General features: G+C 39.7%; 1 protein-coding gene across 3 annotated transcripts in view; it reads left to right on the top strand.

Moving 5' to 3' along the window:
- Window positions 1-8,996, top strand: part of ATP10A (ATPase phospholipid transporting 10A (putative)) — a 110,827-nt gene extending 101,831 nt beyond the window's left edge. For 2 of the 3 annotated variants that reach the window (XM_039714500.1, XM_039714499.1), the window contains 5 exons: window positions 3,765-3,965; window positions 6,203-6,283; window positions 6,374-6,478; window positions 6,831-7,018; window positions 7,706-8,996. In XM_039714500.1, coding sequence (XP_039570434.1) covers window positions 3,765-3,965; window positions 6,203-6,283; window positions 6,374-6,478; window positions 6,831-7,018; window positions 7,706-8,411 — 1,281 coding nt within the window. In that variant the 3' untranslated portion in view covers window positions 8,412-8,996. The remainder of the gene's footprint in view (window positions 1-3,764; window positions 3,966-6,202; window positions 6,284-6,373; window positions 6,479-6,830; window positions 7,019-7,705) is intronic. The other variant, XM_039714501.1, reaches the window with a different exon arrangement.
- The last annotated feature ends 3,145 nt before the right edge of the window (window positions 8,997-12,141 follow it).

Below are 12,141 nucleotides of genomic sequence, written 5' to 3'. Positions count from 1 at the left end.
TTCATTAGAAAGGAAGCACACGGTGGTAAAGAACAGACAATGGGTCTGTGTTTCTTCCCTGGTGTAGGAAACAGGACTCAATCCAGTACTGGGCATCGAGCCAGAAGCAGCTCTACTCCTTGGCCTCAACAAAGGCCCTTTGCATTGATCTTGGAGTACAAAGATGATTGATTGAAAACAGCCTAACAAGGAAACCAAGAATACCACCAGCTGGGTGGGAGTCACTGACAGGCACATATATTTGCTCACTGGCAACAGCTACAAATCACTTTGGGAGTAAGGCATATGAAGAAGCAAGAAAAAGAGGAGAGATAGAGCTCTCATATCTCTGCTTGCTTCAGAGGGCAGTGTGCAGGAGACTGGATTTAGTCCTCAGTATCAGAAGAAAAGTGGCTTTCAGTTTTGTAAAAGTTGTTTTTCAATTTTAATCTAATCCTCAATTTTTTATCAGAAGAAAACCATAATTTGCTCAAAATTTTGAACATCACCAGGATACCTAAGGGTGCTAAAGGATTAATGAAGTGACTTTTTGTTACAACCAGCATGTTAAAATACATTCTGGCATCAGAGCAGGGACTGCATGCAAGTGCCCTTTCAGACACAGAAGAATGAAGGGATTTTGTAATCTGAGCTGCTGCTTGAGTCAGAAATAGCAAGCAGATTTAAGTAATGCTGCACTGAGTGGAGAGCCACCTGTTGAAGTACAGCACTGAAACATGTGGTGGTGTTTTGCATGCATCATTTGATGCATCAGTTTTAAGGCTTGATCCTGAATGATGCTGAACATCTGCATTCCCACCCCCAGTGCTGGATGTTTCCAAGATAGCCAATGACAGTATCAAATCTGAACTTCCAAGAGGTGTATTCATAGCCATCTTATATTAAAAATTTAAAATAAAAAAAAAAACAAACCAAAAAAACCCCCACAAAACCAGAAGTAATGCACATAAAACACTCCAGCAATCAGCAGCCAGAGATGCTGCTTATACATCAATGCTTTTGTTCGGCTTGGGTAAAATCTTCCATTTTCCGTGGTACAACTGCCCTTGATTACAGGTATTATTTCTCGTGCCATTTTTAATAAGACATTTTCAGAAGCTACTGCCTCAAGGCTAGAAAAGACATCTCTTTGTGTTGGCTGTGTTTTGGCAGCCTTCAAAGCTTCCTGAGAAATACTTGTTGCTTCTGACTCTAAACTGTGGTTGGATATCCAGCATATAAACATGAATATGTCTGACATAGTGCCTGCCCATAAGGAAAGATTGTTAAAAATGGAAAGATAGGAGCACCTGAACCTTCTGTAAGGAGACTATTCTGGATGATTCTCCACAGAGAGTCAAGATAGCTACACTGCAGATCTTCTGCATGTTTGCTGTTTGCTCAAGTGGTTTCTTTTCCCCATTTGTTCATACTGTGAAATTTTCCATTCTCCACTAGAACCTAGCTAATTTAAAATTTAAACTTCACATTGCTGCAAAAGCCATTTCAAAACTTAGATGACTTATCCAAGAAGATGTTCAGCTTCATGGTGATGATAAAAATACAAGTAAAATATAAAGTAAAACATAGCATGACTGGCAATATCAGAGCTTGATGAAAAGGGATTTTACGTAAACAAATTTTTACCTGCACAAGTATGCACATCTTCTTCCTGTTTATACATTGTCTCTGCAAGGCAGCACTGAAAATTTTTTAACATATACTTCATTCACTGAGAAATTTTCTCTGGGACCACATGCATAAAACAGTCTCATCTGGCAAGGGAGGAAGGCAAACCTTTTTTACTTAAGATCTTTATGTAAATTTGTTTTGTCTTCTACAGAGAGGTAATACACAGAGGCAAAGAGAACATTTGAAATAAAATAAAAAACTTGTTTAATACAAAATAAAATTTCAGGAGAAAAAAAAAATCTGATTTAACCCTCATTTATTTGAATAGCTTTCTTCTAGAGCAATATTAAGACCCATAGTAGAGCTGATTTTCAGCTCACTGTATTTTCATCAAACCACCTATTCTTGCCAGAGCCAAATTGCTTCCAAGACAGGTTAGCAAGGCTCCAGAGAGAAAATTTACTATGTCCAGGATTAGCTGCATTTTGTTTTAAAAGAGCGAGAAAAAAGTACATAAATTTACATATTTATTGTAATTTCTTTTGGAGAAATTACTCAAGAATTTTTTTTTGTTTTCATGTGGAGAAGAAATAATTTTTTAAATATGTTCAGTTTTGGAATGAAACCGCCATGTCCCAGACAGCTGTGCTGAAGAGGTTAAGCTTTGGTAACTCAGTCTTGTTTGGGCCATAGGAAGATATTTTTCTTGAAATACATTTACAGAAACATTTCTAGAGGTTGTGCTTAGAAAAACAATACCATTTAACTTTTCCTAGGCTAATTTGTAGAATGGGCTCACTAACAGTGAGGTGTATTTGCTGCCATATACAAGCTACTTCAATGTAGTATGTAAACTTCCCCTGAGCATTTATCTACTTTATGTATATATGTGTGTTTGTGTATTATATACATACATATATGTATGTAAATTTGTGTGCTGCAGGATTTTCCTCTTACTCTGTGGCAATTCCCCTTTACAAGACAGGTTTACTCTCCTTAAAGCAGCTTTCACTGACTAATCACACCATAGCCTTTTTTCCTCCTATGTTTAATTTTCAACCACATTTGGGCACACAGATAGAGCAGATCTGTATTTTCCTCTCCATATCTAAAATTCATGAAGGGTTAACATTCTCCATCTGACTGAAAGCTTTTTGAGAACAGAATACAAAAAGAAGAGGAAGTGAAAGGAGAGGTCATTTCATTTCCCATCTTCATTGTTAAAAGGAGGAAAACCCTCAACAGTTTCCAACAGTTTTCTCGTTTTAATCACTTTAAAAAGAATAATAAAAATTTTAGTTTTAAGAGAACCAAGCCTGGGAATTTATTTTCTTCTCTAGGAAGCTGGCTGTCTTTTTCTAGATCCCAAATCCTTCAGCAGCAGCTGAAATCAGCACCTTTATTAAGCCCTCTGGATTCTCCATGCTGAAAAGATTGTAGAAAAAATCAGTTGTGTAGTTTGTTTATTTTTGGGTGATTCCAACCCAAGTAGATGAAGAACTCCTCTGCATCTTTGTATGCAGCTGGTTTCTTCATTGAGCTGAAGAAGAAGGGAGATTGAGGAATCTTTACAGCTCTTGTAATTTGCTGAATGTCAAAGCACAAAGATTGAATAGTTAAGACAACTTTTCTAGACCTTACAGTTTCACCTTCCTTACTGCTGCTGGTCTCATGTTGGTCTGGCAAAAAACCTCTGCATTTATCTGTTGTATGCCGCAAAAGTCTCCCAAAACATCTCCAGCCAGCAGAGGATATTATTGTGGCAATTCTTGTTCTTACAGTAGTTGTGTGAGTGCTGTGACATCAGTACTCATTTACCTAGAGATCAGTGGTGGCTGGGAGAGCTTTTTTACACTTAGTTAAATTGCACCTCAGTGTTTCACTTGAACTGAAAGTTAACTTTGTGTGATGCCCAAGATCTAAGGTTCCAGCAGCACAAAGAGTCGCAGGTGTGCCAGATGTTTGCAGCTTAGCCAAGTGGTCCATGCATGAGGAAGTGAGTTATAGAGCAGGTATCCTCACAAGGATTGCTCATGTCTTCAGCATTCATAGATAAGTCCTTGCAGAGCTGGAATCAGAATGGTTTCAGAACACGGTGGGATGATGATCCTCCTTATCTTGTTATATTTACAGCATTGCTTGTTCTGTTTCAGATGTTTGTGGCCCTTCTCTTCTGGTACCAGTTCTACTGTGGGTTCTCTGGCTCATCAATGATTGATCAGTGGTATCTGATCTTCTTTAATTTATTCTTCTCTTCTCTTCCACAACTGATTACTGGTGTGCTGGATAAGGATGTGCCAGCTGAAGTGTTAATTGCTGTACCTCAGCTTTATAAAAGCGGACAGAATATGGAGGTAAAAACTTCTTGATTGCTGCAATTTCTTTCCTGAACATCTTAAATTTCAACTGAAAACCAGCCCCACTCCCAAAGGGTAGAGAGTGGTAATTACAGTCTGAGAAGTCAGTGTTATTACTCTGTGATGCTTCTTGTCTGAGTCAAAATGCCAAAAGTATACCTCAACAAAAGACACACTAACAAAAAAAGCCCCAACCAGATATATTTTTAATATGTGTCAGGAGAGAAGGCTGGATGACTTAATTCAACCTAAACTGAACACCTCCTTCATGGTCCAGGCTCACAAATAGCCAAAAAAATAAAACAGATTTCAGCGTGTAGCTAGTGCAGGCTTTTACAGAATAGCCTCACAGTACTTACTCAAAACTTCAGTTCCCAGCCCTTTACAAAAAGAAAAGAAAGATGGCCTTGGTAGTAAGCACAATAAACTTAATCTGTGAGGGAGGTAGTCACAGGTGACAGATTCAGCTGAAATATCAGATGAAAACACCTTGTCCCCATCTGCTTGAATTGCACAATGAAAACAAAAGGAATTGCAGAAGGAATTTGAGCCAAACCATTCCTGGCAATTACAGGTACAGTGTAGTGGGGGAAAATCCTGCTGTTTGGCAAAACTATCTACATGGGGACGTTGTTTTGAAGGCAAAAGCCTTCCTAAAAATGTCTTACAAAGCTGTCATCTGAGAGGACACAATAAGTGGTTTTTGCCTCCAAGTGTACACCTGTATTTGGTACCCCACACATGTAGTGGCATTGCTAGATACTCTCCTGGAAAGATGAAAGGAGAATTTGAGTGTAACTTATTTTAGTCCATTAGTCCAAACTCTGTCCTTTTCATCTGTTGTTTTCTGTTTTCTACATGTCTTCTGTTTCAGTGCATTCACACTTGAAAGGTCTGTTCTATTAATACCTTAATCTCTTGCGCATTTTTAGGATGATAGAAATCCTGTAATGCCTTAAGGCTTGTTGGGAGGTTATGTCTGCCTATCTTCAGCTGGCAAACTGAGAAGTCTCCCAGGTTCACATATCAGTTATTTCTCATAGAGAAGCCCAGAAATCATTCTAAGTTTCTTTGGTTGGTTGGTTGGTTGGTTGGTTGGTTGGTTGGTTGGTTGGTTGGGGTTTTTTTGTTTGTTTGTTTTTTGGGGTTTTTTAATCTATTGATTGTATTCTCTTTATAGTTACCTAAAAAGTGATTTAAAAAACTTAAAAATCTTTTTTCAGGTGGTATCTCTTTCAAAAAGAGCCTATAGTATTATAGAATAATTTAGATGTCTCTGGAGGCCTTCTGATCCAGACCCCTGGTCAAAACAGCTTCAAACTGGAGTGAGGTGTCTCGGGTCTTTAACTATTCCAGTTTTGAATGTCTCTAGCACTGGACATTCCATAATCCCTCTGAGCAGCCTGGTGCAGTATTAACTGTGTTAGTTCAGGAGGCCAAGAAACACCATAATTCTTTCTAAGCAACTTTCCCTTCCCATTTTTAGTCTGCAATATTTTCCACAAAAGAAGGAAGACCTGATCAACACAGTTGTTGGAGATGTAGAATATATACCAAAATTATATAAACATGTTTCCATTTATAAACTACTTTTCCCTATATCTAGGTCCCTTATATGACCATCCACCCCCCTGCAATTATATATTTCTGTAAACCAAAATGTTAGTTTAATATTGGTTTTAGCAAGCAATTTCATGCACATACTTAGAGATATGTGTGTGTGTATATATGTGTATGTTTTATATAGATATTTGTAGCATATATTGCTGCATGAATTGCCACTAAATACCTTTGTTATACATGTTCTCTAAGTACATGTGCATTTTCTGTTTTCTCTTCTGCCAATAAATACCCTGTGCTTGTTCTTATGCTTATGTAATGTAGAACCCATTTATTAATGTTCATTAGTCTGATTATAGTGCATAATAAAAAAGGGCACCTTCATAAATGTTTCGTGGCCTGAGTATCAGATTAAAATTACATCCTCTGCCAGGAAAAAAAAAAAAAAAAGAAAAAAAACCAGGCAAAATACTCTCATCCCAGAACAGAGTGACTTGCAGGTAGACTGTTCATGCTTCGTCCCCCAGGGTAGCTAAATGATTGGCAAAGTTACGAAGGTATTTTCCCAAGCCCTTAAAACTGCCCTTGAAATATCCCCCTCAAAATACCTATCTTGGCAGACAGGATCTTCAATATGATCTGATTTTCTTAATTTCTTATTTTTAACAACACAGGAGTACCAACCCCACATGTTTTGGATGAACATGATTGATGCTATGTATCAAAGCCTGGTTTGCTTCTTCATCCCCTATTTTGTAAGTGTTTGGTTTAAGCCATTCTATTTCAAGCATTTGCAGGAGAACTGGCAACACAGCTTGGGCTAAATTCTGTCTTCTTTCTTACAGACTTACTATGATTCAGAGGTGGATATCTTCTCCTGGGGAACTCCCATCACCACAATAGCTCTTTTCACCATCATCCTGCATTTGGCTATTGAAACCAAAACTTGGGTAAGGTATCCACAGCCTACATAGATGTATGCCAGCCATTGGCATAGACATAATTCTTCTCTTAGTGCCACCTTTCAAAAAGATAAGATGGTTGCTTCTTTCCCTCAGCACATTCTGTTTTTAGCAGGCATTTTAAAAAAGTGTGGAAAGGGTTTTAAAATATGATCTGCAAACAGCTTTGTAGTGTTGTATTTATAAGAGTTTTTAAATATACAAGGAACTAAACTCTTTGCTGTGCATGGATTTGACTCCAGAAATTAAGAAGTTTTAATTTGATTAAGTCACAGCAGACTTCTCAGAATACAAAGAATCATTACACTTATGTTGTTGATTTTTTTCGTTTTTGTTCTAGACTTTTCTGCACTGGTCATCTTGCATCTTCAGTATCGTTTTATTTTTCTTTGTGGCTCTGGTTTACAATGCTTCTTGCCCAGTCTGCCATCCTCCATCCAATCCCTACTGGACCATGGAAAGGCTGATGGGAGACCCTCTGTTCTATTTCACTTGCATTATATCACCAGTTGTTGCATTGCTGCCCAGGTATTTTATCTTCTCTCATGTCTTCTTTTGTATGTAAAGGCACTTCATGCATATGAAGAGAGCAACATTTTCCACTCCCCATCTTTTGTTTTGCCTAACAGCCAAATGAGTTTCTTTCAGCATCTGATTATTTGAAGTCAAGTTTTCTAACCTTTTCTGTGCTCCTGACCACAGGAACTGACCACAGCTCCTGGCCAAGGACCACAGGACTGGGATAATTGTAGACTGTTGGTCAAACCTCCTGGGCATTCAGAGGTTTGCTACCCTGTGAGCTTTTCTGTGATGCTTCCAGATTCAGTCCATCCTCACATAAAATGCACAGTACCCAAATTCTGATAGTATGTTGTGTACATACTTGCTTATTTGTAGATTTAGGAAGCTTGCTGTGCACTTATGCCCACTGCCTTTCCTCATCAGCAAAGATTAAAGACTATGTGTAATCACAAGGTGGATCACTGGCTAAAGATACAGATTTATTACACTGCATAATTAAGTTATGAATCAAAATATTAGCACAGCATCCATAGCTGTCCATCTGCAAGCTTTCTTGTGTGAAGCATAGGAACGGCACGTAGAACTGCCTTATTTTTCTGTGTTGTACTTTTGTCTTGGATGTTTTCCCTTAGTAACGTATATTGGGTATTTCCTTCATTCATTTCTTCTCATGTGCCCGTTCTTATCTTGCAGATTCCTGTACAGAACCCTTCAGGGAACACTATTCCCAACACAGCTTCAGCTTGGACGCCAGTTGAGTAAACTGTCCCCAGAGACTCGTGCCCAGCTTCTCACCGAGTTGAATGTAAAGGAGACAATGTGCCAGACACGACTCTTTGCAGACAGCTTCTCCCCCAGCCTTGCCTCAAATGCTAGTGATTGTTACAAGGCTGATAACCAAAGCACTCCTTTGCCAGCCTCTCCTCAAACAAGGGAGTCACTCCTCCCAGAGGACACAAAGGGAGACCATAAAACAGATCAGACTGTGGCTGCCTCTCCCCAGGGTGCTGTGTTGTATGAGGAAAACAAGCTCCCCTCATCAGCAAGTGGTCTGGAAGGGTCCATGGGGTTTCACGGAGTTCAACGTGGCACTTCGGAGGTGGAGTCATTGCCTGTGGGAACAACATTCCCATGGAGCTCAGGAGTTGACCAAGCAGACTTCAGTTTGTTGAAGTGGATCACATCAACTCCACTGTTCAGTCACGTTGGGACTGTTTTACAGGTGTCATCAAGCAGTTTACAAAATGAAACACAGGACAGTATGTGTGTGCTTGGCTCTTCTTTGCATGTGGACTTCAAAGGCTTAAAAGAAGAGAGCTCAAATAACTTGCAGGACAAAATGAAAGGAAACCCAACTGATCATTGTAAAAATGACAATTCTGAGACCACCTTTTTATGATGTGGGCCATAAATATATTTATATATTTTCTATTTGCACACATTTATAGTGAGATTACTATTTGTTTCCAAAGGTGAAACAGAAAATCAAAGGTACAGAATGATTATTTAAGAATGTTTAAATACAGTTTATTAAGAGCTTTATAAAAAGAAACACTTGAAAGTTCCATTTATATTGTTTTATTTTTTCATCTCATTTTGTAAGGAAATGCCTTTTCTTTATTTTTCGGATGCTTCTCTTTTATTCTGACACATACTGTAAAAGCAAAGGATCTGCCTACCGTATTCAAAAGGATTAGATTCAGCAACAATTATTGATATCATTATAGGCCATTCAGTAATCAAAGAGGAAAAACCATGATAATAAAGAGTCACTATATTCCATCCATCATCTGCCTGCCAGTGTATTTTGTCACTGAGGCAAAGTTATGGAATTATTATACACCTCTCTGTAAATGTTAACAATATCTTACCACCGCATTAATAATACTGATATTTTATAAATGACACCATGTTCTGATATTGCAGCCATAACATTTGATGTGTCATGATAAAACAATAAATAAATGACCATCCATATTGCAAAGTGACTTCCCAGTCTGGCATTAATTGTAGCTCAGCCCTTCCCTTGGAGTAGCTGGTGTTTGGCTGGGCATGGCCTTACATCATGCTGTACAAAGAGCTTGCTGTTCATTTGTAAGGAAGGATTTGGTGGCACAGACCTGGTGCCTCATGTCAGCTGTAGAGTTTGAGCTGGGAAGCCTGTGATCTTGGATGCTGGAGCACTACCACAGCCACTGCTACTGAAGAGGTGTGTTCTGCTTGCTGGTGGGGTGAAGGACTGGCAGAGTGGAATTTTGTGAGACACCTTTGCTGTTGTTTCAGTCAGCTATTTAATTCGAGTCCTTGGGGGTGGTGGAGCTGAGTGACCAGCTGTGAGGGTACATGCTAAGCAGAGCTATTTGAGCCTGGTGTAAAGCAGGATATTTCCAGTCCCAAAAGCCGGAAGCTGCAATGCTTTCTGAGGTTATCTCTGAGCTGACCTCACAGGGTTATAAACCCCAGACTGCCAGTGGTACGTGGGTGTGCAGCTGCCCTGTGCCAGCCTGATGGATCCCAGGGGCTTTAGCCTGGAATGTTGCTTGGTTCTTTCACACCTGGTCACCATGACCACATATGAACTATCTGCTGCACTTCTTTTCCTCATTGCAGGCTTTCATGGCCTTTTCATTGCTTGCTATCAGTTTTTCTAAGGCCACAACTTGTTCGTGCCATGCTCTGTGCCTGGCAACCTGCCTGCCATGTGGATTGCCTGAGCGTGGTAAGACTCAGTACCCACCATCTGTCACTTGCTAATTCACTCAGGATCTTTTTTTTTTTTTTCAAAGATTTATATACACTGGCCTCCTTCCCACAGGCTGAATTGATAATATGATACTGTAAAGTGCCAATGAAAGGAAGAGATGAAAGCAATGTAAATAAGAGCAGTCAGCCTGTAAATATGTTACCCTCATGAAACATGACACATCCACATGTAACTAAACTGCATTTTGGGATTAGAATTGACAAGGGACAGGGGAAATGCACTAAGGGACTCACTATTGCAGTCTCCTGTGAACAGCTTTTAGCATGATTGATTTGAAAAAAATGAAGCTGAACTTCTTCCTTTTACCCTGGAGATAAAGAGGAACGTTTGTTTATATGTATGGGTTTAGTGGAGGAAAGCACGCCTATTGCCTCATTTATTACTAGCTGAAAACGTACTGGCACTCCTCTGCTACATCAATTGTGATAGAAATGGGACAGTTTGAGTGGCCAGTCAGTGTGCACAAAGGCAGGTGGCATCTGCCCTGTCAGTGCCAACAGGAGCCAGGAGTGTGGGTCTTGGCACGCCCCTCTGAAGCAGGGCAGATGCTGTGCTGTCACAGCACTCTCCACTCACTGGGGAGGAGCCTGCAGGACAGCTCAGCTGTAGAAACCTCCTGTGCAAGGGTCTCTAGCTGGGGGAGACAGCCCCTGTTCAGGTATCTCTGCTTGCTCAGCCAGCCTGCTCGGTCTTGATAGTAAATGTTGGGATGACTCTGCAGGTAATTTTTTTGCAAGGTTAGCTGGCTGTATTTAACACGTCCTGTGCAGAGATTGCCATTGTAAATAACTCATCTGTGTGGAGATGCATTGTCTTTTAATGTCAGAGGAGAAGTCAAATGACACTTTGAAATGTGTAAATGTTGCCATCTGGTTAGAAACCTTCATCTGCTTGTAAAACAGGATCTCACAGAAGGACACAGTGTCAGATACCAGGTGGGCAGGGTTTATAGTTTTGCAGGATGTTAAATTCAGTCTAAGAGTGTCACGGGGTCTTAGCAGAAGCTTGCCAGGGATGTTGCAGGTGTGTGTCCTCTCTCAGTTACTGTAGCAGCCCTAACAGCCAGGTGAGGATCTCCTGAGCTTATTGACTCCTCTGCATCAGGAGTCACTTCCTTTTCACAGCAGAATTGGTGTCCCACAGGCCTTCGTGGGATTTGCTGGCAGCAGAAAGGGCTGGAGCAGCACTGGGGTTTGGCTCAAGGCTGTATTTCATTATACTTTTCAGAAATAACCTAAACTCCTCTCTGGCTATGTCTTTGCAGTACAAGATTTGCTTTAGTTGTTGTGCTTTCAGTGTTTCAAAGATTATTTTTGTAGGTAAGGTATGGAAGGATTCCTTTGGGACTGAGATGTGCTCATGCACTGCCAGATAGATGTGTTAAGTTGCAACCGTGGGTGTGAGTTGTACATCTGCATCATATATTTAGGGAAACTGTAGATCTCAATCCTCAGCTGCTGTAACATCATAGCATCTCCAGTATCTGCAAGCTGATTTACCCTCCTGGGAATCAGGCCTCCATAACTGCTCTATTTTGTTGCAAAATAAAAATTTAAAAAAAAATCTTTAGAGATGTATTTTGAAATACCTAAGGTGTAAATTAACCCCTTCATACTAAAAGATAAAATATCCTTATTGTGGCAGCAATCATTCAAAAATGTATTAATTTAATCTTAAATTAACCAGATAATCCTGCTGACCTGAATGGAGCAGTGGCCTCAGCAGGGTGGCTGGTGTTTCTCCAGATAGGTTGGAAGATGTGCCACACTGAGGCCAACATGTGCCAAACACACACAGTGAGTTACCTGAAGGCAAGAACCAGGTCAGCTGGATGTCAGCAAGCAAGTAGTCTCCATTTTCTTCTGGGAGATACGTTGTAAAATAATATCAATAAAATGTTATTTAAACCACAGTTTGGAGGGGGAAAAAAGCTTAAACATTTCACATTTGGAAAGAAAATATTAAGCAAACTAATTATTTACATTTTAAATCAGTTCTCCCTTCAGCTGCCAGAAGACAAACACATCAAAGCATGTTACTTGCTGGGTTTTAGGACTTGTCAACATTTTGAAGCAGCTATTAATATTTGAAACATTTTAGCTAAATAAACACTAATTGCTTTTTGAAGCTGTATACATGGATTTTAATAAAATAGAAAAAACTTGTAAAGTTATTCCTGTTGGTGCAGTTGAGCAGTTGTTGTATCAGGCAAAACAAAGCTTTAAATGCATGAGGCTAATCCACAAAAAGCACACAACTATTTATGAAAGATTCCACGAGGCAATTAAAACAGTACCCATGTTTGGTCTTTTACCAACAACAGCCCCCAGTACAATGTTGGAAATACTTGCACTGAATTCTGCAA

This window comes from Passer montanus, unplaced genomic scaffold, assembly GCF_014805655.1.
Source record: "Passer montanus isolate IOZ18808 unplaced genomic scaffold, ASM1480565v1 scaffold3, whole genome shotgun sequence".
Taxonomy (NCBI): domain Eukaryota; kingdom Metazoa; phylum Chordata; class Aves; order Passeriformes; family Passeridae; genus Passer; species Passer montanus.
The sequence above is the reverse complement of the archived record's forward strand: the minus strand, read 5'-3'. Positions and strand labels throughout refer to the sequence as shown.